Source organism: Amblyomma americanum, chromosome 2 (assembly GCF_052857255.1).
Source record: "Amblyomma americanum isolate KBUSLIRL-KWMA chromosome 2, ASM5285725v1, whole genome shotgun sequence".
Taxonomy (NCBI): domain Eukaryota; kingdom Metazoa; phylum Arthropoda; class Arachnida; order Ixodida; family Ixodidae; genus Amblyomma; species Amblyomma americanum.
This window is the reverse complement of record NC_135498.1, coordinates 18,717,044-18,742,659: the sequence shown is the minus strand read 5'-3', so window position 1 is coordinate 18,742,659 and position 25,616 is coordinate 18,717,044. Positions and strand designations below refer to the sequence as shown.

The following is a 25,616-nucleotide window of genomic DNA, read 5'->3' as shown; positions in this document are numbered from 1 at the left end:
CAGGCAGCCTGATTACTATGAGGGATGCAGAGCGCCGCCTCACGAAGAAAAAGAGAACGTTTAAAAAATCGTCTTCGTCCGCTTTCCGTCGTCAGGCGCCACTAAGATGGCGCTCTCCCTCACAGGCGTAGAGCAGGCGCGAAGGCTAGCCGACGGGGTAGAGCAGGAAAGGAGGATAGGAGAGGGTGTTAGACTGTCGAATCGGCCGTACTCGGCAGGCATTGCAACAATAGAGGAGGCGCTGGTTAGTGGCTCGCCGCTGTCACGCATGTCGCCGCATTTCTCGGTTACAGCAACCAGCGGCCCCTTGGTTGCAGCAAACGAAGCGACGCGCTGATCGGAAGGGCGCAGCTGTGTTTGCAAATATCTGTTGAGCAGATAAGGGAAGGGAAAAAGGGTCTCGTTATGATATACATGACGGAAGCCAACAGTATCTGAAACCAAGGAGCACAGGGGATGTTTTTTTTTTCTTTAATTTGTGGTGTTCGTTAATGGGAGATTATGATTAAATTATTTTAAAGATAACTGATTATAAATCAGAAGATAAAAACAACCACGTGCCGCTGGTGGGATCCGGCAGCTGGCAGGAGCACCCGCGACACCGGCAGTCGTGTCATTTGCGTAGCGGGGCGCGGCTTCTTGCAGCGGACGGCGCCTTGCCTTATCTGAGCGTGGCGTATAGCTTTACAACCTATAGCGTGGCCTATAGCTGTTACAACCGTGCCTACGTTATAACGGTTTATGGTTTGGTTTATAGGGGTTTAACGTCCCAAAGCAGCTAAGGCTATGAGAGACGCCGTAGTGAAGGGCTCCGGAAATTTCGACCACCTGGGGTTCTTTAACGTGCACTGACATCGCACAGTACACGGGCCTCTAGAATTTCGCCTCCATCGAAATTCGACCGCCGCGGCCGGGATCGAACCCGCGTCTTTCGGGCCGGCAGCCGAGCGCCATAACCACTCAGCCACCGCGGCGGCCTCATGAGAAGTGTTACGGAACTTGGAACAAGTTATTCACGTTATAACGTTGAGAAGATCGTACGCTACTGATTCTGTGCTCTTCTTGGGCCGCGTTACGGGTGCATTTGTTTTCTTGTGTATTGGGAAGCTTGTTCTGAAACTCAATCTCTTGTCAGAAAGCCCCGTTTTTACCTTCTACAGCACCTCTCTCATGGAGTGATGAAACAGTTATGTTTAAGACGTTTCGGCGAGATATGCCGACTCGGTAGCGTTGAGCAGACGGTAAAAGGATGAGGTGCAGATAGACTACTTACGTTGGCTTATTTCACTCGGTAGCGTCAGCGACACAAGTAACATCTGCTGCAAAAAAAAAAAAACACCACATATTCAGTTAAACAAATTCGTATATTCAATGTTCACTTGTTGGCGCTGTGTTCGTCTCATGTCTTTATTCTGAAGTTTGAATGGCGCAAAGAAACAGAAACATGAAGACAGGGAGACAGACAGAGCGCCTTTCCATAGCGCTCTTTAGGCGCTCTTTCTGGTCCCCTTTCTTCATGTTATTGTTCCTTAGCGCCATTCAAACTATATTATGAACCAACTAGCCCAGCAGCAAGTACTTCTTTCTTCTGTTGGTCTCGTGGTGGGCCCCACATTATTTTCGACCACTTGGGGTTCATCAGCGCGCTCTGGCGTCGCACAGCGCACGGGTGTTTGTTTAGTTTTTTCCTCCGTCGAAGTACGGCCGTCGCGGCCGGGATTTCGATGGAGACGGAATGCAGTAACAGCCTATCTCGTCGTCGCGGCTAGATGTGAGAACCAAATGCATTGCTGGAAAGGTGTAGGGCATTTCAGGACGGCTCATAGGGGCTTTTCAATTTTGTTTAAAAATTAAATTCTATCTACACTAGGTTATCGGCCAGATCGCTTGTCTGCCGTACGTGCCAACGCCCCACGTCTGAATACTCTGTAAACTCTGTACACGAATACGCCCATATGGGATACAAAGGGAGTAAGCTCACCTTTAGCACACTTTTTTTATAAAATGCAGTTCGATAGAGGAGAGTTTATTCTCTTTTTACTCCTTTGCGTAGGGTGTACTTCGATCTGTACAGCACACTTATCCTTCATGGCTGCTTTCGCGTCTTGATGAGTTGCCTCCACCAACCGCTTCGCTTCTATCTGGACAGCGCACTAGAAGATTAATAATAATAATAGTAATAATTGGTTTTTGGGGACAGGAAATGGCGCAATATCTGTCTCATATATCGTTGGACACCTGAACCGCGCCGTAAGGGAAGGGACAGAGGAGGGAGTGAAAGACGAAAGGAAGATAGAGGTGCCGCAGTGGAGGGCTCCGGAATAATTTCGACCACCTGGGGAACTTTAACGTGCCCTGACATCCCACAGCACACGTGCACCCAGCGTTTTTCCTCCATAAAAACGCAGCCGCCGCGGTCGGGTTCGAACTCGGGAACTCCGGATCAGTAGCCGAGCGCTCTAACCACTGAGCCATCGCAGCGGGTGCCGCGTTCAGCCCCGGATCCTTATTTTTTTTTTCAGCGTGTTCAGCGTCCCTCGATGTCTTCACTGTTTGACGCGCCATATAGCGTTATTCCGTTCTCCTTCAACCTTAGCGACTCGTTAGGCCACCCAGGCCGCCTTCACACCTTCGTGTGCGCGGCTACGTAAAGTTGTCTTTGAATAGCAGAGGCGAGCCTTTCTATCTCTTGATTCCGGCTCCATTGTGTGAACACGGCTGTAGTATTACGGCCACCGAGCATTTACAAGCGCAGAACGAACGGACGACAGACATGCCGACGACGCGACGATGACTCATCGCTAACGTGCTGTGCTTCTTTTTTGGCCTTGCTGAACTAGGCTCGTACGCACGTATATTTATAGTTTATGTTACGCGACATCATCCCACCTGAAGTGTTTTGCTGGTTTCCTCCACATTCGGTTCCCGTCGGCTTGAATGTGCGTAAATGGTAAGGACTGCCTTCTCGGGAGCGTGATTTCGGCCACCTTTCGAGACCGCATGGAAAAGGCGAGCCTGCGCCTTGCATTCTGGAGAAAATGGTGAACTGCCGAGTGCGTTCCTTCGGCACTTCGCTTCACGGAAGGGTCAAGCACTGTACTTTCACATGGAGCGAGTGAATTTCCCGGTCACTCTAATACCGCATTTACACGAGCGTCCTTAACCACAGTTAAGGCAACTACGGTTCCCCGTAACTATAGTTAGCAGCGCTCACACGGCAGACGAAACTGCAGTTACGCCACCTAACCACGGTTACCCAAACCGAGCTTGCTGACCACCGTTTGCTACCTTAAGCGACAAGATGGCGGCGCCCATGGCAGCAGCAACATCGAACGACTCGTCCTCCCAGAGTTGTGTCATTTGGCTTGATTCAACAACCGCGGCCCTGATACGCATCGGATACGGATCTGATACGGTAACACGCGCAACGCTCGGATATATGTTGCGATTGTAGCGGAACTGAACGCCGGGCTGCAGCCGGGACAAGGCCCATACACCAGCAAACAAGTGAAGCTGAAAATGGAAAACCTCAACAAGAAATACGGTAAGTGCGACCTTTACCTAACGATGCTAATGTCATCGGTTTCTTGGCGCTGTTTTCATAGGGCAGCTGAACTGTTTACGTCAGCCTCGCATGTGCGACAGTAGCATGTGTTGTCGCTGGAGCAACGCGTCGATTCTCTTCGCCGTCGTCGCACAGTTCTGGAGTGTCGAAGACGATCTTGAGAATGCGTTGTTGAGGTAGTAAAGAATCGAGAGTAATGTCCTCAGGCTGTTGTTGTTGTTGTTAGCCTATCAAAAGATGGCACATACCCACACTGGGGGATCGGCCAAGAATCGGGTGGCTATTCACCGGAACGCAGTTAACAAAAAGGAAAAGCGCGTGGGAGCGATGCCCTCAGGGAGGAGCAGCATACGCAGCACTTAGAATCTTCGCTCGTGCACGCGTGCACGGCGCTGCATGCAAACCTCGTCTTCTTCGTTACACAAGTGTTGGTCGTCGTTTTTATTTACAAATTGCGAGCTGCAGCGCTGACAGCATTGCTGTACGCGTCGCTATTTCTGGCCACCTGCTAGGGCAACAATGCAGTTAATTGAATTTCTAGATTTATTTCATTTCTTTACCAGGCTTCACTGTGTACTAGCAGCATTTGTGAAGTAGTATACACAGTGCAGCCTGGGAAAGATATATGAAAGAAATAAATCCAGAAATTAACCAAGTCAGATGTTGCTAGGATGACAATAGTTGAACCATAATGCACAGTCGTGGCTTCAATTGCAAAGCAGCAACTAGCAGGATGTAGTTTAGCCACATTGCAAATGTAAATTGCATGCATTAATTTCACCAGTACCTGTGCATGTTCATTAGACACTTATCTATGAAATTTTATTCCTGCATTGAGAATGTGTACAGTGAAGCTTAATCCCCTGAGATAAATGCTGTGATCACAGCCTTCAAATTTTTTTTAGCAACACATTTAATAGCTCATATCATTTTTATTTAGGACGCTATAGCCAACATTTCATCCCAACCGTTGCTTCTGACATCGATGCGGGGCACTGCTGACAAGTGCGACCGCGCCGAAGCGAGAAGAGGGGTTGAGGTGAGCGCATACAAGTCCAGCTTCCTTGGACATCATTTTAAATTGTGCGACAACCGTGGAATATTGTAGGATCCTGTTAGGAAGACATATTTAACGCCTTCCCGTCCATCGGCGCCGGCAGTCGGCCGCGCAAGTCGGAGATCTTTCTGGGGCCCCGTCGGTTTTGAGGTCTCCGTTGAATAATAATAATAATAATAATAATAATAATAATAATAATAATAATAATAATAATAATAATAATAATAATAATAATAATAATAATAATAATAATAATAATAATAATAATAATAATAATAATAATAATGATGATGATAATAATAATAATAATTGGTTTTCGGGGAAAGGAAATGGGGCAGTATCTGTCTCATATATCGTTGGACACCTGAACCGCGCCGTAAGGGAAGGGATAAAGAAGGGAGTAAAAGAAGAAAGGAAGAATGAGGTCCCGTAGTGAAGGGCTCCGGAATAACTTCGACCACCTGGGGATCTTTAACGTGCACTGACATCGCACAGCACACGGGCGCCTTAGCGTTTTTCCTCCATAAAAACGCAGCCGCCGCGGTCGGGTTCGAACCCGGGAACTCCGGATCAGTAGTCGAGCGCCCTAACCACTGAGCCACCGCGGCGGGGCAAGGCAAGAGTGGAGTCTCTGATGCGCTGTACTTCCAAGAATTTTCGGCTGCCCTTCAAGACAAGACTTTAAAAGCTCCTGGGTTGCACACCCTTCAAGAACCGCGTCGGTCAAAGAACTCCTCTGGATTCGCACTCGTGACGACGGACCCAATGGGCACTGAAACTGCCTCGGACGTCCTGTGGACGTTTAGGACATCCGTGGGACGTCCAAGGGGGTTTCAATGCCCATTGGGGAGTTTCTCTGGTGCCCGGTGAATATACGTTATAGACGTGTATACGTGCTCTGGCCAGTCAGTTACTAAGACTATTATATTCGAAAACTTTGCAGTGCAAGTGTGCAGTTTTTTTACTCACTTGATGATTGTAATCACGTACAAGCGCACAAAAAACACAAACACACGAAGAAAGAGACTGAGACACCACAAGCGCTCGTGGTGTCTCAGTCTCTTTCTTCGTGTGTCTTTTTGTGCGCTTGTACGTGTTTGCACTGCACCAAGTCGCCCAATAGCCCGTGCTCCTGGTGATTGTATATAGTTTTGTTTTAACCTAATTTAATCTTTCGTTTTATTCCCATGCAAAAACGTCCTATAGGCGTCTGTGGAAAAAGCTATGTCCGTCTATGGCCTTTCATGAACGTCTATAAGCACCCACAGAGGTGCTTATTGCCAGCTATTGAAAAATTTATGCCACTAAAGCTATAGCCTTGGAACCTTACAACTGTCTTAAGCTCTCTATAGAAAAATATATAAGCCTGTATATACAGCTATAGATAGAAATAGGAAAGGTTTATAGCTATTCGGGCCAAAATACTATAGCCGGCCATAGGACATTTCTGTATGGGTTGTGTTATATTATTATTATTGTAGCGTAGCCGGACATGCACGTTCAGATTTATTAACACTGTGTCTTAATGTATATGGCTATGAACTTGTAAAATTTTATGCGGACGTGATTGCATGTTGCCTCTGAAATCGCTAATTAAAACTTTGTAAAACACTTTAGGTAACTGTCTGCCATATTTTGCCGCGTTTGCAGTGGCTGCCAAACCTCATATTGTTACATGACGGCCAGCTGATGAATGAGATGAGATGACAGATGGCTACAGAATAATTTTAATGGCGGACTGCCTGCGCCACTGCACAATTCGTCTTCTACTTCGTCACAATATAGCCTGACGGTGGATGTGAAAATGTGCATATGCAGCGCCCTTTCTTTGGAAATTCGGGGCAGAAGAAAAAAAAAACCTGTGTACCTGCTCCAGAGGTGGGTAACCTCATAAGATTTCGACCTCATGAGGTCAACCTCAACCTCAAAATGACCTCTACCTCACGTTCGTGAGGTGAGGTTGAGGTGAGATCGGCGACGGCTCGATACTTTGTGAGTGAGGTCAGCAAATCAGACCTCAACCTCACGTGTGAGTTTGAGGTTGAGTATGGTCGTCATTCAGTGAGGTCGAAATTTTGAGGTCGACACTTTTTGCAGTTGCCACGTCTTACTCCGGCGAGTACCGCTCCCGAAGCGGAGTTGTATCGCATCTCCGCAGTGTTCATGCAATGACGCTTGGTGTTCGGTTTCCCCTGTTTGGACAACCGGATGTCACAGTTCCCTCTTAGCTTTCCGTGCTGCGCCGCAATATCCGTTCAGTCCGAGCCTACAGGAAGACTCACCCCTCTGGTCTTCCCGGAAGGAGTGTCACTGTCACAGCACGCCACTCTTCCTCCCCCTTGCCCCGCTGGCGTAGCATCCGTAGCTGCCTTCCGGTCGGCTCAAACTCCCGGGAGCGCGCAAAGCACGTAACTCACGTTGACCCGCGGTAGCTTTGTTTGATGCCGCAAACAAATAAGTTCAGTCCAACAAGCACGCAATAAATTCGTCGCAGCGCGGATGGCCCCAAGTAAGACTACTTCTTGTTCATGTTCGTTGCCGGCGCTGACGTCATGGCTCTTGCCTTGCAGTCAAATAAAGGGGATCCTGATGTACATTACCAGCTGACTTAACAGAAACTTGAGTAGTCGGCACAGGCGAGAGAATGTAACTTAGGCGGTTCCTAACGCGGACACCTGCTCATTTGATTAAAAAAGCACGAAGCCAGAAAAACCTGTATAACACCGTCGAAGCTTTTGATCGGTGACTTCCCCTTCCGAATGTCACACTAATTCTGTATATTCCCGTTCCGTAATGCAAGCAGATGCAAATATAATTTCGCTTTTTTATCCTTCCGAATAACCTCTCTTTATTCTCCGGTTCCTTGTTCCTTCTCGGAAATTCGCTTATTATTCCGAAAAACCGCAACACGAGGCGAACGCACCAGCATAGCGGTGTTACAACGGTCATGTGGTAGCTGATTCCTTTTCCTTTAATGGAGATGTGTGAATGGAACTGATCACATGCTCGCGCTGTGCTGCTAAGTGGCTGTTTCAAACCTTCTATTATGACGTTTAATGGGGCACACTGTTGTTCGCTTCTGTTACGAAATGCATACAAAAGAGCTCTCGGCATCCCACCTAACTCCTCAACGGGGAAACTGCTTAGTATGGGAGTCCACAATACCTGTGCGGAGATCACCAGGGCAGTAAGAGAAGCGCAAATTTGGGGGCTTAGCTCTTTAATAACAGACAGGCAGATCCTCAATGATCTAGGGGAAAGTAAGAGGAAACACCCGTATACTGCAGAACTAATCCCCCTAGACATACGGAAGCGTCTCAAAATTGCCAGTATACTTAAGAACATGCACCAGGAGCATGGCAAAGAAAGGATGAGACATAGAGCTCGAACAATTACGAACAATCTTGCCCGGGACCTGCCGGGTAACATAGCCTTCTGCGACGCAGCCTGTGGGTCCGATGGCGCCTTCGTCATTGCCGCCGTTGATGGGAATGGGGAGAAAGTGACTGTAGCATCAATTAACACTAGGAATGCGTTAGTGGAAGAGGAGGCTGCTATTGCCCTAGCGTGCGTCAGTACCAAAGCCAAGATCATCTTGTCTGACAGTAAGACAGCTGTTCACAACTTTTGTAAGGGGGTGGTCTCCAGTCAAACTGCCGAATTACTAAGATACCCCTCAAGCAGAGAGGTCTCCCTCATATGCGTTCCTGCTCACGAGGGCATTCGTGGGAATGAGGCTGTTCACAGCCTCGCTCGATAATTATACTCCCGAGCTGCCCTGGAAGGGCCCCTGAGTGGGAATAAAGGCCCTCTCATAACGTATAAAGAAATAACCTAAACGCCTAGACTGGATAGGAAAAATAGAGAAGTCTGGTGGCTAACGAAAAGGTTTGAATTTCCCTCCCTTCTTCCCGCCGGACGACATTTTCATTTAGCACACGTAACAGCGGCAAAACCTGCGACGGATTGGAATAAAAGGTAATTAAAAAAAGCAATCAGACACAAATTTCAATGCCTTTTTAAGTAGTTGTTTTCAGGGCAGCAATAGTGTTTAAAATTATCAGAATAAAAATCGTGCCTAAATTTGTTATTGAACTTGTTTACTTTGAATAAATGCAGCGTGTTCTGTCCTGATGGAGTTGCTTGGGCATATATTACTCAAAATTAAGGTAATTTTTTTAAGGAACTGCACAGAAAGCGCTCTTGGATTCTATTTTAGGCATCATTTTGGCTCAAATCTTTGAAATATTTGCAGCTGCACCGGAAGATGGCGCCAGCGTCGCGAGTTCGGGGCGAAATATTTTGCACTGAAATTAATGACCACATAAGTGATGCACAACGCTGCAATTATACATAATGAACAAAGACCCTCCTCATCCTACATGCCCTTTAAAAGACAGTAAAATCTGGCTCTTGAAATTAAGAGTGGTTGGTGATGAGTCACAAGTTTCAAATGATGCCGAAATGCGTTAATCCGCACAGTATGTTGAATCTGAGATCCTTACAGGAGTAATAGCGAAGCCGTCGAACTCCTTGCGGCAAAGCCGATTATGTAACGTCACGACCACCGAAAAAAACTGCAAACTTTTGTTATTTAATGATTCACAAACTCGAAGGCCGCGATTGTTTAGATGCGTGGCGCCATCTGTTTGATGCAAACAGAAACTGACCTCGTAGAAAGGAAAGGCAGGCATCGAAATGCTGCCAGGTGCAATGGCAGATTTTTATGGGTGACACCGAGTCAACACTGAAGTGTGGGAATGTCACCGTTGCGGTTTCCTTTAGACATATATGGAATTTTATAGTCCAAAGTGTTCCTTATTCAAAGCCGTGAGTATCTGGCTAATGAGCTGTAAGCCTAATCCGTATTAAGCGTTCCGTACGTAAAGCCTTAACGCGTAGGCCGTGCAGTAGGCGCTGTCGAGCGGCTTTTGCATCACACTAGTAGTTCATTGCAGTCGTTGTGCATCGAATTTTGTTTTCTCATGACCTATACAAATACAGTACAGGTTTTTCGCGTGGCAAGCTGCTGCATAACGCACTTATGATGTTCCTGTAGCGATCGATAACCTCTCATGCTGCACTTACGTTGTTTTTTTAATAGAGTCGACCTCTCCTGTTTGCATGCCATTTTACAGCAGCCTCTTTCTGCTTAAGAGTACTTATCAGGAGTTACCGGTTAATTTATTGCTAAGATTTCGTGTTATCAAGCGCACACCTTTGAAATGCCCCCTGACACCGCGGCAACACTTCAGTGCGAAAGAGAGCAACACGCCCTGAGCGATTAATCATTCCTGGCTGCTAGCGTCGTGGTCGTCGTTAGGAGTGCCGCTGCCGTTAAGCTTTTGTATGTGTCTGACTGGACGAAAGTAGCCCTCCGAGTAGCAATTGCGCAGTGACCTAACAACGCAACGCATTCTGCAAGTCGACGGACGCGCAGAACGCGTGTCGCGTTTCCGCGGTGTCGGGTTGCAGCCGCAAGGAGTCCGAATCGCACGCTTTTTTGCCGTGCAGGAGAGTTGCTTGGGCTGTGGAATGTCCTGCGCCGGCAAAAGCGGCACTGAAAACAACCCTGTCCTTGCCTGCGATGGCTGAGCGCCTCTGACATGCTGTCAGCGAGCTGTTGACAAAGTGAGTAGATGTGCCCGTTATCTTGGTAGTTCCGATCTCTGTATTGCGTATCTGTGGGACATCCCTGTGGGCGTGTTGGCGCACTTCAGTGTCATCTGCACTTTCATATAACTGCACATGCAGTTAAAAGCAAGTGTGAACTAAAAACTTGAACCGTACACTTTGAAATCAAACCGCACACTTCCATTCAAAATACTGCTGTAGCATTATGCATGGTACAGCGTTCGCGTCAAGTCCGGGACGTTATGCTTATTGTTCGTGGGTGTTATTGGTGTAGTGCTGCATTTACTTTAAGTTGCTGACTGCTCACTGAAGACTGCGCAATATTGGAAGGTTGTGGAGCAGCGTTATGCTCGCTATCACGATTCAATTCTTGCTTCTTCCGCAGACTTTGTCTAGAAGTTGTTCAAAAGATTGGATGTCACCAGCCATCCTATAATGGTCATCCTCGTGTTTATTACTGGTTGCACTATGAGAATGCATAAAGCGGACAGCCGAACGAAGTTGCATTAGAAATGTGCAGTCTTATGACATTATCCACTCTGGATAACCAGCTATTTGAACTACCATTTTTGCACAATCATGTGTCAAGAAAACATTTTACATATTTCAGCTCTTGTGCATGATGCAATAAGACTGGATCACTCTTTTAGGGCCCTACAGCATAAAATGGGGGCACACATTTCTTTTTTTGGCTTCACTGAGATGGCTATAGTAATCTTAGAAAAATCAATCTGGACACCCGTATTGAGATATTTAATGTTTTACTTAACTCAAGATGCCAGGTTCTCTGTACTGACAAAGGCCACCACTCAGTGGCAGTTTTCAGCAGGAAATACGGTGCTTCTTACGCCAGTGTGTGGCTGCCTGATGGTTTGATAAAGGCTGAATGTGTTGTCACTTTTCTTAGTTGTATGTAGGCTATACTATAATCTTTTGCATGGTATCTATGGAAGGGGCATGGGTACTATTAGAAATTGAGCACTGTAAAATGAGTGCTGTGATACATACTGGAAATAAAACAGCCCAAAGAACGAAGACAGACATTTACTTGCATTCGGCGTTCAGTCAGCATTGTGTCTCTCTGGAGTTCATTGGTTGTCCTGGTCTTTAGCACTGTTTTGTTACTGCGTAAGTAAACCAACCAATTTGTAGAGATGCTGTATATCCCGCTACCACTGAGCATGAGGACTTATAGACGAGTAGGTGTCTGACCAGTAACTCACCTTAGTATGTATGAGTCTGTATGCTGTTACTTCTCGAGCCATGGTTCCAGTCCAGACTCTTGCTGTGCTTATTAATACATCTATGGCTTTGCTGGCAACACCTTCGATTGGCCTGCATTTATGTGTGCATATTCTGCATTGGCACGTCCAGTTTTGATGCAGTGGCAGCTCCTTGCAGTTAATGCAAATGAACTATATGCTTTCACCTGTGCAGGCCATTTGCAGCTACCAGATGCTGTTGTTTCATCATAGCACGGTTGAGCACACAGAGCAATAGCACAGCCTTCATACACCCTCCCAGCTCTGAAAGAAGTCACATGCACATTGTTACTTGCTTGCCGTAGAACCTCACACTCCTAGTTGGACTAGTCATTGAAATGCTATAAACACGACATCAAAGCATGGTGAGGTGGCATGTGTAGCAGTAGTTTGTAACCACAGTAATGGCATTGCCAACTCACATAGAAAAAAGTTAGAGAAGAGGGCAGCTATAGCTTGAAAACTGAAATATTATGGTGAACAGCAGGAAACAGTGACCCCGCAACTTATTAAGCTTAAGCGTAATGCTGCAGATTACACTACTAGCAAGAAACAGCCATTTGTTTGGTAAAAAATTAAATATGGAAGCAAGAAACGCACATAAGTTACTGGAATTGAACACAGTGCAGCCTTCAGTGTAGTGAAATTTCTTTTTGAGCATGTTTTAGCTGCTCATATGTTTGCCATAGAGTGCAGTAATAGTGTATGGAGCAAATTTAACTGCTTTCATTGCTCTTTAGAACAAGTCCTGCAGTTTAGTGTTCCATTCTTTTATATTCAACATAGATTCCGGCCTTCTTGTGGCCTACATTTGGTGTTACCAATCTGTTCAGAAGAGTTGCAAGTGGCTTACTGTTGCTCTTATTACCACAGTACATTTTGGGATGCAACCCTTGTAGAGGGGCAGCATATTCATGAATAATGCAGGTTTTTCTTCCTCTTATGCACAATGCTTGAAAATGTGCATGTGTCAAATATACGTGGGCGTCATCTCACGTCTCGGGCGACATGATGGAGTCCAAGGCATAGCTTCCACAGTACTGGCCGGAACAGATGACGATAAATAAATTAGAAAAGCATGCAGGCTTACGCTGTGCTTCTGGTCTCAAACATGGCAGCCACTACTATGTTGGTGCAACCCATATATAATGAGACCTGTAAGGTAAGCTTGAGCTCAAATTCTCTCTATTTTGTCTTTGTGTGCAGATGTTGCCGTCAGGTACGGAAGTGGTGGCCCGCTACAATTTCAATGGCAAGTCAAGTGAAGACCTGTCTTTTACCAAGGGGGACATCATGACTATTGTCTCCGACACTCCGGTGAGAGGTTTTACCATGCCATTGAGATTCCTTTCCTCCCAGTTGGAAGTGTTTGATTTCATTACTGTTTCTGTGTGCTTTTCTCGGTATGGCATAGCGGAAGGTATATTGCATACAGTTATATTCCATGTAATATCCACTGAAACATATTGAGAATAATTGTAATGTGTTGCATTTGCTGTTCCTTTTGTTGCTATTTTGTGCTGTATATAATGCTCCTATTTCTTTCAATATCACTGTCTGTTTTTTAACCGTTTAGTCGTGTTGTCAGCAGTGTACAGCTGATGAATAAGGCATTGATGTTTGAAAAGCTAAAGAATTAATTGTATTGACTACTGACATGTGTCTCTAAGTGTTCACAATGCTGATGCACGGCCTTTAATACTGTGAGAAGCAGAACTTTTGCTCAGGCAGATTTAGCACACCATGCTTTGATGCCCGACCTTCGGAGGCAATGGCTCATATGTAGCTCTCACATCCTCTCATCTATTGAGGTGTAGGGCTAATATACACATGACATAATGGCCACAGAGCCAATATACTGACTTGTGTATTGTGTATGACTTGTTTGTCCAAATTGTGTATCCTCTACTGGAGATCCGTGTTGCGTTTTTGACAGCTATGGTGCCACACTGCTTTGCTTATTCGCACAAGTCACAAATATTTGTAAAACTAATCAACCTATATCCACTTCATATTTGATTCGGTGTATAGCTACACTGTTGGTATTCGTTTTGGTATTGGAAAAGTACTATTCGCACATCCTTATAATCAGTGCCTGAAGGGGATAAAAGTGGAAAGGACCCTAGTTTTGTTCCACTGCACCCATCCTGGGTTCGATTTTGACCTGCAATGTGCTGCATTTTTCTGTACTCTTTTCTTTCAAACCTTCCTGCACCTTAAAACCGCTAAAATTTGTTACGTTTCTTTCGGTATTTGTGGCTTTTAGCATCCCTGCATTACATTGAAGAAACCCTTATTCTGCTGTACTTGGTTGTGATGCATTCTTAACTATGTGTTGGCTTGTGTTCCTGTATCCCTTCAGGACTGCAACTGGTTCCGGGCACGGCACAGTGATGGTCGGGAAGGTCTCATACCGCTCAACTACATCCTCCGCAGGGCAGAGGTCAAGCTCAACTCTATGCCGTGAGTCTGATATTCATGCTGCAAAGTTTTCTGTGTCGTAGAGAATAAGTTTGATGTGTTCATGGCTAAAACGAAGGACGCTCAAAGATGCAGGGGAGGGGGCAGATATGGTGCATTCTAGGCCATTGTGTAATCGTGAAATTGCTCAAAGCAGCTTTCTGCAGGCATTGCCTACAGGTTCTTTCTGCATCAGTGGCACATTTTACCACTTTGTGATTGCCATACTTCCTGCGTGCAATGAAAGGTCATTAACTTGAAAAAAAACCAGTCACAAAAGACAAGGGACAAGAGAAGGAATGTACACGCTACAGTGACTGGCGTTGTGGCGTGTACACTCCTTTTCTTGTCCCTTGTCTTTTGTGACTGTTTTTTTTTTTTCAAGTTACTATGAACCAACTGGCCCGCATTTCAACCCTTCTGCAAAGGTCATTAGTTTTAAGTTCTGCCAAATTGAAAGAGGCATTCAAATGAAGCAATTTTTTTAATTGGCTGAAAAGGAATAAACAGTGGAAAAACAAGTGCAAGATAATGTTGCCTAAGTATACCACTACAGTAAAATCCTACAAATTCAGAAATTCGGATCATTTGGACTGCCACGGAGTGGCCACCCTAGGCCCATGTAAGTCTGCGGCATTGGGCATTCATTAATTTGGACGCTAGTGCTCGTACTGGTTAGTTCAAATGAGCTCAAAGCGACGCCATGTCGAGGTATGACCGGCTTGGTTAGTGATTGTACAAATATCTGTCCTCAGGCCCGGCTTGCATTGTATATTGTTCCCCATGCAACAGTGGCATTCACCCAACGGCTAGTGTGATGACAATTGGACGACCCCTATCACTAAGCCGAGGAACTGTTTGGGCATATCGTTTCGTTTCTGGAGTTCTCTGCCATGCCCGCAGTATGCCCGTGGCAACAGGCACCTATTGGCCGCACTTCAGCCAGCCATGTGGCCGAGCAAAGCTGCGCGTCATTTTCATGGAGGGTTCATGGTCATTTAGAACGGTTATTAACTTGTCAGTGGCTTTTCACTTTTTTGAAACCTCATGCCATGTGGTGCCAGTTCACACTTCCCCCGCTTCCATCCTTGTGATCCTTCTGGCCTTCCAGTGTGCTGAAACTGTGAGCTCTTTAGGTGCTTTTCACTGCTGGTGGGGTGAAGCCTCCTCATAAACGATGCCACCGCATGAGAACAGGCCGCACCGCTACCATGTTGCATCTTGAAAGAGATCGTGGTCACCCATGAGCAGTTCTGCTTAAGACACTCTCAGTAGTGTGTATACGCGTTAAAGAATTCGACGGAATTTTAAAAAATCATCGTTACCGCATTGTTTTCATCTCAACAGCAGATGACCGTTACCCAGTTTTTTACCACTTAAATTTGCCATGATGCAAGTGGTTTTTTAGAGTTTTTTGACAGCCGTCAGCAGTAACAGCAGAGTTGATGGATGCAGTTAATATACAAGCAGATAGTTTCTTCCAATATCAGTTTTTGATGTGGCCTAGATCCAAGTGAAACATTGTGTTCACGGAGAGGTCATGCACATTTTTGCCCTTGGATGAAGAATGACTGGAGGCCAAAGCTGGAGGGCACCGGAAGCATATTTGTGATGAACTACATACTACACCTCGATATAGGGTGCGAACTTGGGACAAGAAGCGGGAGGTTTCAGTCTAGGGGTCAGTATTTTAACAAGAGGAGTTGTTTTCATCTGGGCATTTTCATCGTGTTTCAACTAGTCCTCTTGCCTAAACATCAATGAGCGGACTAAGGTTTCCCTTCCTTTCATTGTTGAAGTTTGCACCGTAAGAATGATCTTCCTTTTCTCTCCTGCTTCGATTAGCATACAATAAAGACACGTGTTGAAGCAAGGTGACAGCAGAGATCAATGTATAAAGAAGGTTGTTAGAGGCAGTATGATTATGATAAGTTTGCTTAAATTTTAATTGAAGAAAATGTATGATAACTGTGCAGCGAGCCAGGATAGGAATATAAAAGGAGTAATGATGTGAAACGGGTAGGGAGCAACGTGAGCTAATGATATCCTATAGCTGAAATGAAGAAGAGGAAATGGACATTGGCAGGGCATATAATGGTCCATTAGGGTAACTGAGTGGATTCCAAAAGAACCGTGTGGATGAGATTGGGAAGTTTGTGCCAATAGGTTGGCCGCCACTGGTGCAGGACAAGGTTAAGCAGATGCCAGCCAGGGATTCTTCTGTCATGCAGCGGACGTAATTGGGCTGATGGTGATACTAAATATGGAGAATAATTTGAGACCAGTGAGATTATAATATGGAATTTGGAATTCGACCTTCCTAGACAGGAACATCATTTGAGTGTGTCCTGTGTTGCACACAAGGTGAGTGAGTGTCTGATTTCATGCGCAGGTGGTTCCACGGCAAGATCAGCCGGGAGCGAGCAGAGATGCTTCTTCAGCCTCGGGAAGATGGGCTCTTCCTGGTGCGCGAGAGCACGAACTACCCAGGTGACTACACGCTCTGCGTGTGCTTCCGCTCCAAAGTGGAGCACTACCGTGTCATCTACCGTTTGGGCAAGCTGACCATTGACGAAGAGGAGTACTTCGAGGGCCTGCCACAGCTGATCGAGGTGGGTGGTTTCTTTGTGTGCCTCAGCCGCGAAGCGGGGCTCTGCATGTGGGGATATTGATGCGAGCTAGTGACCATGTCATGATATCATGCAAAAGAAAGAGAAAAGAAAGCAGAAAGAAGAAAGAGCTAATGGAAGGATATGCATGGTGAACAAGCGCTCCCTTCTCGTCCTGAGCATTGGTATGAAAACCACAGTGAGATGAATTTCCTCAGAACATTTCAACGGGGCTGTGGCAGTCACATTTAGTTGGAGGCAGAGTGCTAGAGGCTCGTGTACTGTGCAGTTTCAGTGCACGTTTAAAACCCCAGGTTGTGGAAATATCCGGAGCCCTTCACACGACGTCTTTCATAGCCTGAGTCGCTTTGGGGTGTTAAACCCCTGTAAACCAAACCAAACATTTCAGTGTGTTCGCGACCACTTGGAAATATTGATGAGCAGCCCTATGGTAAATGTGAGCACTTTGAAAGGGTTGTCTTTCTGGCTACCAAATGCAGACAGATGATGCCAAGGCTGTGAGTGGTTGGTCTTCTTTCATAGATAAGTTTAGTGCCCTGTCACTTTTCTGGTAGTGGTATTAAACTTATGTCCCATGTATGAGACCAGCCACTGTCTTTTCACACGGTGAAATGAGGAAGCAGTCAGTGACCATAGTAAAAATTAAAGAAGGTTTCTTGTTCAGAGTAGTGGGGACGGGGTTGCTTACATACTTGTATGCAAAAAATGTGACGTAAATATTGGGTGTAGGTGCATGGCAAGTTGCCTTCGTTCCGGTTCAAGTGAACTGTTCAAATGAGCTCGAATGGACTGCCTTTTTTTCCACTAATATGTTTACAGTCACAAACTGTTTGCTTTGATTTGAAAACATTTACTTGTGCATTGACATCATAGGTTGCATTCAAAAGTATGCTTTCCCCTGCAGCAACCACCAGTCACTGCTGAACTTAGGAGTGGGCTGAAAAAAGACAAAGCCCCTAGGCATTAGAGGGGTCTTTTTTTATTCATTGAACTGATGTGATGTGATCTACGCTCCACTGTACTTCTGGACTGCGTGAACGTGAGTGCCAGCGTCTCTTTTTCTTCTCTTCTTTTCACCAGCATTACGAGCAAGATGCGGATGGACTGTGCACGCGGCTCTCGCGCTCGGTGCCCAAGCAAGGTGGTGAGTTGGCCATCGACCACCGAGCCTTTGAGATGGCTGGCTGGGCCATCAAGAAGCAGGATCTGCAAGTGATCGAGAACATTGGCAAAGGCGAGTTTGGAGGTAAGGCTGAAACTGGGAATGGCATGTTGATGTCATTTTTGTGTGGATACCAGCTTATTCGTTTTATTTTGTAATTTTTTTGTCAGCGTTTAGAATGTCTTTTTTTTTCTTCCATGTGCAGATGTTTTGCTTGCTAACTACAAAGGTCAGAAGGTGGCAGTCAAGAAAATCAAGGAGTCTGGCAAGAACATGCTCATTGCTGAAGCATCTCTGATGACGTAAGTGCCTACTGTTGGCATTATTCGTGGTTGGTCTGTGTTTGTTTTCATTCGTTGGGTAGTCCTCCAAGCATCCGTGAAATATGTTGGTACATTGAAGTTGTTTGTTCATTCCACTTGCGAAATTCCCCATTGGATTGGCTCCATGCTTTTTTCAAGTCCGAGGTGCAGTTTCAAAATCATTTGCTTAGTAGACTTTTGCTCTGCGGCAGTAAACTTTCATTAATTTAAACTTAAGGGACTAGAGATTTTTGTTTGAATGATCAGAAATGGACCTTAGCATGATCCAAGACTAGATGCGATGTGCTTCATGGATATCTATGCATGCAAATAGTATTTGGTCTCTTTCTCAGTGTGAAGCTCAAAGCTTTAGAACATAAAATGTGAGTGAAATGCAGTTATATGTTTACTTAACCAGCAGTCTCAAAAACTGGTTGCATGTCTGAAAAAATGTAATTGATGATGCACTGGTTTCGCAATAGAGTGAAACCATGTGCGTTGGGACCCCAAGACGGGAAAAATGCCCAGATTATCTGAAGGCCGAATTATTGAATGGCTACAAAAAAACTTTCAAAAGCTGTTTTGCACCACAGCAGATTTAAGTAATGAAAAAAATCGGCAGCGCTCATCTGCTTTAGAGTAAAAACTGTGCGGCAGCTACGATTTTTTGTAATTCCATCATGGCATACTGTATGCCCATTGTTGGGAATATCAAAGCAGAATGGCTCCAGAATAGTAGGGCCTTGTGCGGCCTCCATCACAGGTGAAATGCAGTAGCCGTGGAGCCTCCTCACGAGCCGCGGTGTCCATGTAAGAAGGCTTCACCACATAACGAGCACAATGAGAGCGCATTATCAGCACACAGGACACACGGGCGGAAATGACGGAAATACACATTTGCGCCAGACTGGCAAGACGGCTTTTATAAAAAAAAAAAGCCAAGTTTGGCTTTGCTTGCTGAAGCGCGGCCGATAGCTGCAATCGTCACGGGCTGGCAGCGAAGCTCAGAAAACGAAACTACGCGGCGACGGGACAACACCGGCCAACTTGGTCCCTCTTCGGACCGTGTCTTGAGTGTTGGAGGGGCCGCATTTTCATTCCACACGGGGCTGCAAATGTGACGTATTCGACCTCTGTTGCCGCTGTTCGTGCACGGGGAGCGTTGGGGCAAAACATAAAGTTTGAATTCACAGAATTTTAGAGAAGCCGCAGTACGAATTAAGTGGGAGAAAATAAAAAAGCGCCAACCAAATAAAGGTGTAGTCAAGATGACAGAGACGTTTCGACTTCCATACGAAAGGGAGCCTTGTTCACTGAAGGAATAATTTTGCACACAAAGCTTAGGTACGTTGTACTAATCGTCGCAGGCATCTAGTGTACGAGGGCGGTAGATTGCCGATGTTACGGTTGAGCGTGTGATCTGTTGTCTGGATAATCAAGGACTCCAGATATTGGCGTGACATCCAGTTTTTCTCACGGCCGATAACTGCCCCTTCTTCTCAAGCGGTATCATGCTTCGCGTTTTTCAACGTGTTCAGCAAGTGCGTTGAAATTTTCTCACATGTATTCACCCGACCAGACGAGATTTCGTCAGACCTTAGATTTCATGAATTAAGTGGCTTTAAAATGCATTGAAAATATAGTGAGCCAACCAAAATTTCGAAATTTTCCTGAATTAACAAAAAGTATGAGTTATCTGAGTTAGAGTTATCGCAAGCCTACTGTACTTGTAGCAGTGAAATGGACAGGTCAGCCTTGCTCAAAACAGGAAGAAAGAAGGGTTGTGCAGAGAGCTCAGTGGTTGTAGGTGCAGCCAGACTCATGGGTGTCAAATAAATGCAGGTCTCTGCGCCACCCAAACCTGGTGCAGCTCCTTGGGCTTGTGATTGAAGAGAGCTCTCTGCAAATCGTCACCGAATACATGGCCAAGGGATCCCTGGTGGACTACCTGCGCTCTCGGGGAAGGCTCCATGTCACCCGCCTCGACCAGATCAACTTTGCCACGTCAGTACAAGGAATTGACCAATTGACCAAATGGCTGTGGAATCCTGTGGTTGTGTGGATGCGCAAATTGGCAACAAAAATGCATTCATTGCTGAAATCTTTGGATTTAAAAATGGAACTTGTTTTGTTCCCACTGCTTGGCTCAAACTCGTCATCTGAAGGCCTAAATTGACTCCATGATCACCACACAGGTGTGAATGATGGTGTAGCCTAACTCCTGGGATCTGCACATAAAAATTGGTCTTACGCGCTATCATTTGCTTCCAAAGACGGTGATGGTGACCCCTGTGTTTAATTTCTTACTCTTTGTAGCTTATAAAAGTTCCATTTTCAGCGGCAGTAGCGTCATTTTGATCAGGACGCTTAGTCTATTGATACACGGTAACTTCAGTCTGTCCTCACTGTCCCATTTGTCACATATACCATGACTTGGGCTTTGCTAGTGGTATATGTATTTCGTTGTCTATGCTATCCATAAAGATGTGAAACCTTTGGCACTGCAGTGACACGTGTGCGGGCATGGCATACCTGGAGTCCAAGCATGTGGTGCATCGAGACCTGGCTGCTCGGAATGTGCTCATCTCGGATGATTGCATGGCCAAGGTGTGAACGCTGTGACACTTTGCTGTTTTTGTCCTAGGACACTTCCTCGTTGCGGGCACTGTTTTGTCCTTAGACATCTAAACACACTTTAGCAGGATCTCAATTCTTACACAAGAGTAGACATTTGGGCTAGTTGGTCTGGGTTAAGAAACTGCGCAAAGGACGGGACAAGAAAGAAAACGCAATGCTCGTTCTGTTGTCTTTTCTTGTCCCGTCCTCTGCGCTGTTCCTTAAGATAAACCCACACCAACTAGCCCAAATGCCTCTCTGTGCATTTTATTTCTTCTACATCGGGCTCTTTCACTTCCCTCATTTCCAGCGCTTGTCCTGTTGTCTCTTTCTTGTCCCATTTGTTCCGCTGTTTCTTAAGACGAACTCAATTCTTTAGCATGAAACTCTGAGACAGCTTTGTAAAAGCTTTATGAAGTGAATTTGTTGTAACAAATCTGAACCCGATAGCAAATTTTAAATTTTGCCTGTCACAGGGCTGTCTAAGTTGCATTCTAAAGTTTGTCAATGCTGTTGTCGAAAGTGGTGGCCCACGGAGTACAAATGTGGTGCGGTCCCCACCTCGGCTTTGGGAGGGAGTGGATTCAACTGCTACTGCTGGCCTACTGCTGGCCGGTTTCTTCAAATGGGTACGAGGTTATCGCCCGGCCTTGTGCTCAGCTTTCCAGGGTGCATGCCTTGGGGAAAGGAACCTGCAGCTTCAAATTCCCTCACTCTCAGCTTGAACAGGCACTTATTGAGCCATTGAACCGTGAGCTGTTGGGAATAAAGCACAGAATCTCTAATAAATGTTTACCAGTGCTGCGGAATATTGTTGGGCTATGTTTGCTTTATACTAGCACTAAATGACTTGCCATACACATTTAAAGTTGTTTTGTTTGATGCAAGACTGCAGCTAGGGGGTCCACTAGAAAAATTTCATGCTCATACTTACCCTCGATGACAAGACAGAGTGATAATAATTTCAGTGTGTTTTCTTTAGTGTTTAAATATAACAGACTAAAGTGAAAGTTGTGGTTGGGTGCAGGTTTCGGACTTTGGGCTGGCGAGAGACGAGAGTGACAATTTGGAAGGTGGCAAGTTTCCCATCAAGTGGACAGCCCCTGAAGCACTCAAATGCAACGTAAGTGAAGTAGCAAAGAGCCTCTGTATTGTAATTACAGGTATGCACTAATATTGGTTTGTAGTAGCTTGTGGTGACATCTGTCTTGTAGCTTTAAATAGTCACGAATTTGTTGTACCTCTTTGCTTTGTTTAATCCATATAGTGTGCCAAAACTTCAGAAACTTGAAAAAAAAAATTAATTTTTCAATATTAAATGTTTATTTCACTTCACTTCACGATTCAGAATCAATCTTTTATTGGTCAAAATATTTGTCATAACACAGGCTTTTGGGCCCTCCTACAATGTACAATGTACTAAGCAAATTCGCTACCCGTTATGTGTAGTAAAGCTTCAAACATTTAACATTAATGCAAGAAAACCTATTTCTTATCCCGCGCGGTGGTTTCCTTATGTCATCGAGCAAGAATTATTTTTCTTGCAGAATTACAACGCAGTCGATAGGGTTGAGTTTCAAAAATGGTGTCAAGCAGATCTTCCTGAACGCAAACAATGCACAGAACTGAACGCACACAACTCTTGCACAAGAAATTTTTAGCCCCTCTTGAATCTAGGCTAGCAGGTGCAGGCTTCTACGTAATAAACTTTTACAGTTACTGTGCAAAAACGTGGTATCATACATGTGGGACGATAGGCATACTATATGAGTTAATGAAACACTCTTGACTTGGTTGTTCAGGTTGGGCTGGTTTTCTTTTTTTGGCACCTGTTGCATTACTTGTTACTGAGATAAGGTTACAGCTTAACTTCCAGTGCACTACCATATAAACGGATGCAAGGGCCGCATTTTTTTTTCCATATTTGAGGGCCAATTTTCGGGGTACGGTCCGTGCGTGCGATTTGTGAATAAAATTTTTTTTTTAAAGTAGAAACACCCCAATAAGGGAATTTGCAGCATTTATTCTATGTTCAGTCGTCACTCGTGGAGTATTCAGACTCGCTGCTCTCTAGTGCATGCTCATCCCAGAAGAAGTCCCGCAGCATGTCCGCTGTCAACGCGTAGCCGTTGTTCCACACTTCCATCACTTAGCAGAGCAGCTCTACTTTCAGTTCAAGAAACTTGCATGGGTTGCCTTGGAAAGCATGCTTTTTGCTGCTTGTGTTCCTCGATGCATCCTTTTGGTTGCACCATAGTTGGACGCACTTCACGGCCACGTCAAATTTCCTACCCGTCGCACGCTTGCTGCGTTTGACAGCGACAGCAAACCCCTAGCCGTGCAGCTATTAAGGTGCTTGCCCATCGTGCTAAAACTGCAAGGCTCGGCGGCAGCTCGCAAAAGCCGCATCTACGGTGGACTAACATGCTACCACAACTCTCGTACCTTTGACAGCCACAAAGGCTGGAGCTGGTGATACTGACACTGATATGGATAGCTGGAGCTCGCGGCGGAAGAAAAAGTTGACATTGGTAATGATGAGCTATGGCCATGTGCGCCATCTGTGGCCAGCACCTGGAAGCTCCTGTGCACATGTGTCGCCTTCGCGATTAAGCGCACCATTGCTCGCAGCCGGAGCTGATCGTGGAGACCATGGCGCATGCATTTCGAAGGCCATTCCCGCATGGGTCGTGGAAAGTTTGGGTGTAGTCCTTACAGGGATATTATTTTTTTTAATATTACCTTCCGGAAAACTGGGTGTGCCCCATACACAGGTTTGTAGGGTAATAAAGTGTTTTAAGGCAAATGCTCTCACAGGCATTTTTTTTTAATTGACTGTATTCATAGTTTAGTCTGAACTCTATCGTTTCAGTAGAAAATATATTTTTGACAGATATGCTTTCGTGCAGCCGTGTGCATAAAACTAAGCCGCATTTGTAGCTCAGCCTATGTCAGTGTACCACAGGACAGTTTACCTTTCAAGCAATGCCTGTGACTCATGTAATGTTTCTGAACCTTTGAACTTACCTTCTGCGCAGAAATTTTCGAACAAGTCAGACATGTGGAGCTTCGGCATCCTGCTGTGGGAGATTTACTCCTTTGGTCGGGTGCCATACCCAAGAATCGTAAGTTCGAGACTTTTTTTTTTACTTGTAACTTAGTTGAATTCAAAACCATTATACATTGTCTAAAGGTCTCAGCAAGTGGTATGACATTTCTAGTATTGGCCACATCTTTCTTTATTTCGGCCCATAAAGCAGTTTTTGTTTGATAGTCCCCTGTTATGATGAACTCAGCTAAGATGAACTCTCGGATGACAGGAACAGTGTGAGACCATTTGGTTGGTTTCCCATAGGATTCAAAAAAACAGTCCCATAGGATTCAAGAAAACAGCTTGTTTTCTTCCCGTTTTTTTACCCCTTGTTTTGTGCAGTTTGTCATCTTCGACAGGGATGTTCCATGTGCTGCTGTTCAGCTTAGTGTGGTCACCATGGTGTTTCCCATGCGCATTATCATGTTTTGTTGCTTCGCAAATTGCGTCCACATGCGTCACTGTTTTGGTTTTCTTTACATTGAAGGGCATGTTGCTTTGTATAAATTCGGCGTAGTGGCAGCCAAACATTAAAGTTGAAAATTGGCGCTTGTGCATGTGTGTGCTGTCCTCGTTAATTGGTGCTGCGCCATTCTTCCCTTTAGTTCAACAGAGGGAGTTCTCACTTGCACTTGTGGTGTGGCGAAAGTCCCAGCTCCAACCTCGTCATTATTTTTTTTGGAGTTAAAGACCGAGTAGACAAGTGTATGGGAGGTGTATGTACCAAGTGAAAAACACTAAAGGAATGGAAGGAATAAGGAGTGGAGGACTGGATAGAGGGAAATGTGGAGGTCATGTGGTCCTTTCGAGGGTTCCTCACTTTTGTCTTCCATTATTGCGGTTCCATGGAACAGGGAAACATCTAAGGGTAGACAGTTGGGCTAGTTGGTTTGCATTATTATGGAACATGGTACCAGCGCAAGAAACAAGGACGAAGGGAGAAGAGCACGCCGGCGTTCGTGTTGTCTTTCTTCTCCCTTCGTCCTTGTTTCTTGCGCTGGTACCATGTTCCATAGTAATGGAAACATCTAAATTGATACTGAGGACAACTACTTCACATTTTTCTTGTTTTGATTGATTGTTTGGGTCTTTCTTTGTGGGCTATAGTGACATTTGTGGGGCAGCAAAAGATGAATTACTTGCTTAGAAAATTAATTTGCACGTGTAATGTTTTTATTTTCACCACACAATTAAAACTCTTGTTGACGGTGTAACTAACTTCAGATATCCGTTTGCGAAACAGTCTTGACGTCAGTGCAGTTTCGTTGCGAAAACGGCCAGTGGCGGTGGTACCTGCATTTCCTTTGTTAGCCTTTTCAGGCTTATAAAATATCCGCATTCAATGAAAGTAGCTCCTTTTCCATCAGAACGCAGTAACCTGTTGATGCAGGCGAACTTCAGTTTGTCTTCGTTGTCCCTTAAAGCTGTCATGAAAGTGGTCAGTGTGCACGTCATGAGAAATAACTGCAGTTGTTTCTGGTTGGCCAAGGAGGAAGCATGTGCACTTGTGGCAAGTTGTACCAGTTTAAATACAAGAGATTCACTGATGCATTGTGTGCGTGCGTGTGCGTTCAGCCCCTGGCCGACGTGGTGCGTCATGTGAGCAAGGGCTACCGCATGGAGTCACCCGAGGGGTGCCCTAGCGAAGTCTACGAGCTCATGCGTGCTGCCTGGCAGGAGGAGCCCCAGGAAAGGCCCACCTTTGCGCAGGTATGCTCACCCATTTCTCACACATTTCTCACCTGCAGGTACAGCCCGTGTTTTAATTGAGCGTGGGCAGTTATAACTCTAAGACTACTTGGTGTAGGTGTTTGTTGGGGGAAACTGAATTTGTTTG

At 45.4% G+C, this 25,616-nt stretch overlaps 1 protein-coding gene across 2 annotated transcripts in view; it reads left to right on the top strand.

The window, feature by feature from the left end:
- The first annotated feature begins 9,312 nt into the window (after positions 1–9,312).
- Positions 9,313–25,616, top strand: part of LOC144120719 (tyrosine-protein kinase CSK-like) — a 30,208-nt gene continuing 13,904 nt past the window's right edge. The window contains exons 1-12 of one of the 2 annotated variants that reach the window (XR_013312480.1): positions 9,313–9,452; positions 10,137–10,253; positions 12,725–12,835; positions 13,881–13,981; positions 16,371–16,590; positions 17,689–17,854; positions 17,976–18,072; positions 19,915–20,076; positions 20,580–20,679; positions 21,716–21,811; positions 23,727–23,813; positions 25,355–25,489. Coding sequence is in view for 1 of the 2 variants with exons in the window: in XM_077653375.1 (XP_077509501.1) it covers positions 12,725–12,835; positions 13,881–13,981; positions 16,371–16,590; positions 17,689–17,854; positions 17,976–18,072; positions 19,915–20,076; positions 20,580–20,679; positions 21,716–21,811; positions 23,727–23,813; positions 25,355–25,489 (1,275 nt within the window). In the remaining variant the exon portion in view is untranslated. The remainder of the gene's footprint in view (positions 9,453–10,136; positions 10,254–12,724; positions 12,836–13,880; positions 13,982–16,370; positions 16,591–17,688; positions 17,855–17,975; positions 18,073–19,914; positions 20,077–20,579; positions 20,680–21,715; positions 21,812–23,726; positions 23,814–25,354; positions 25,490–25,616) is intronic. The other variant, XM_077653375.1, reaches the window with a different exon arrangement.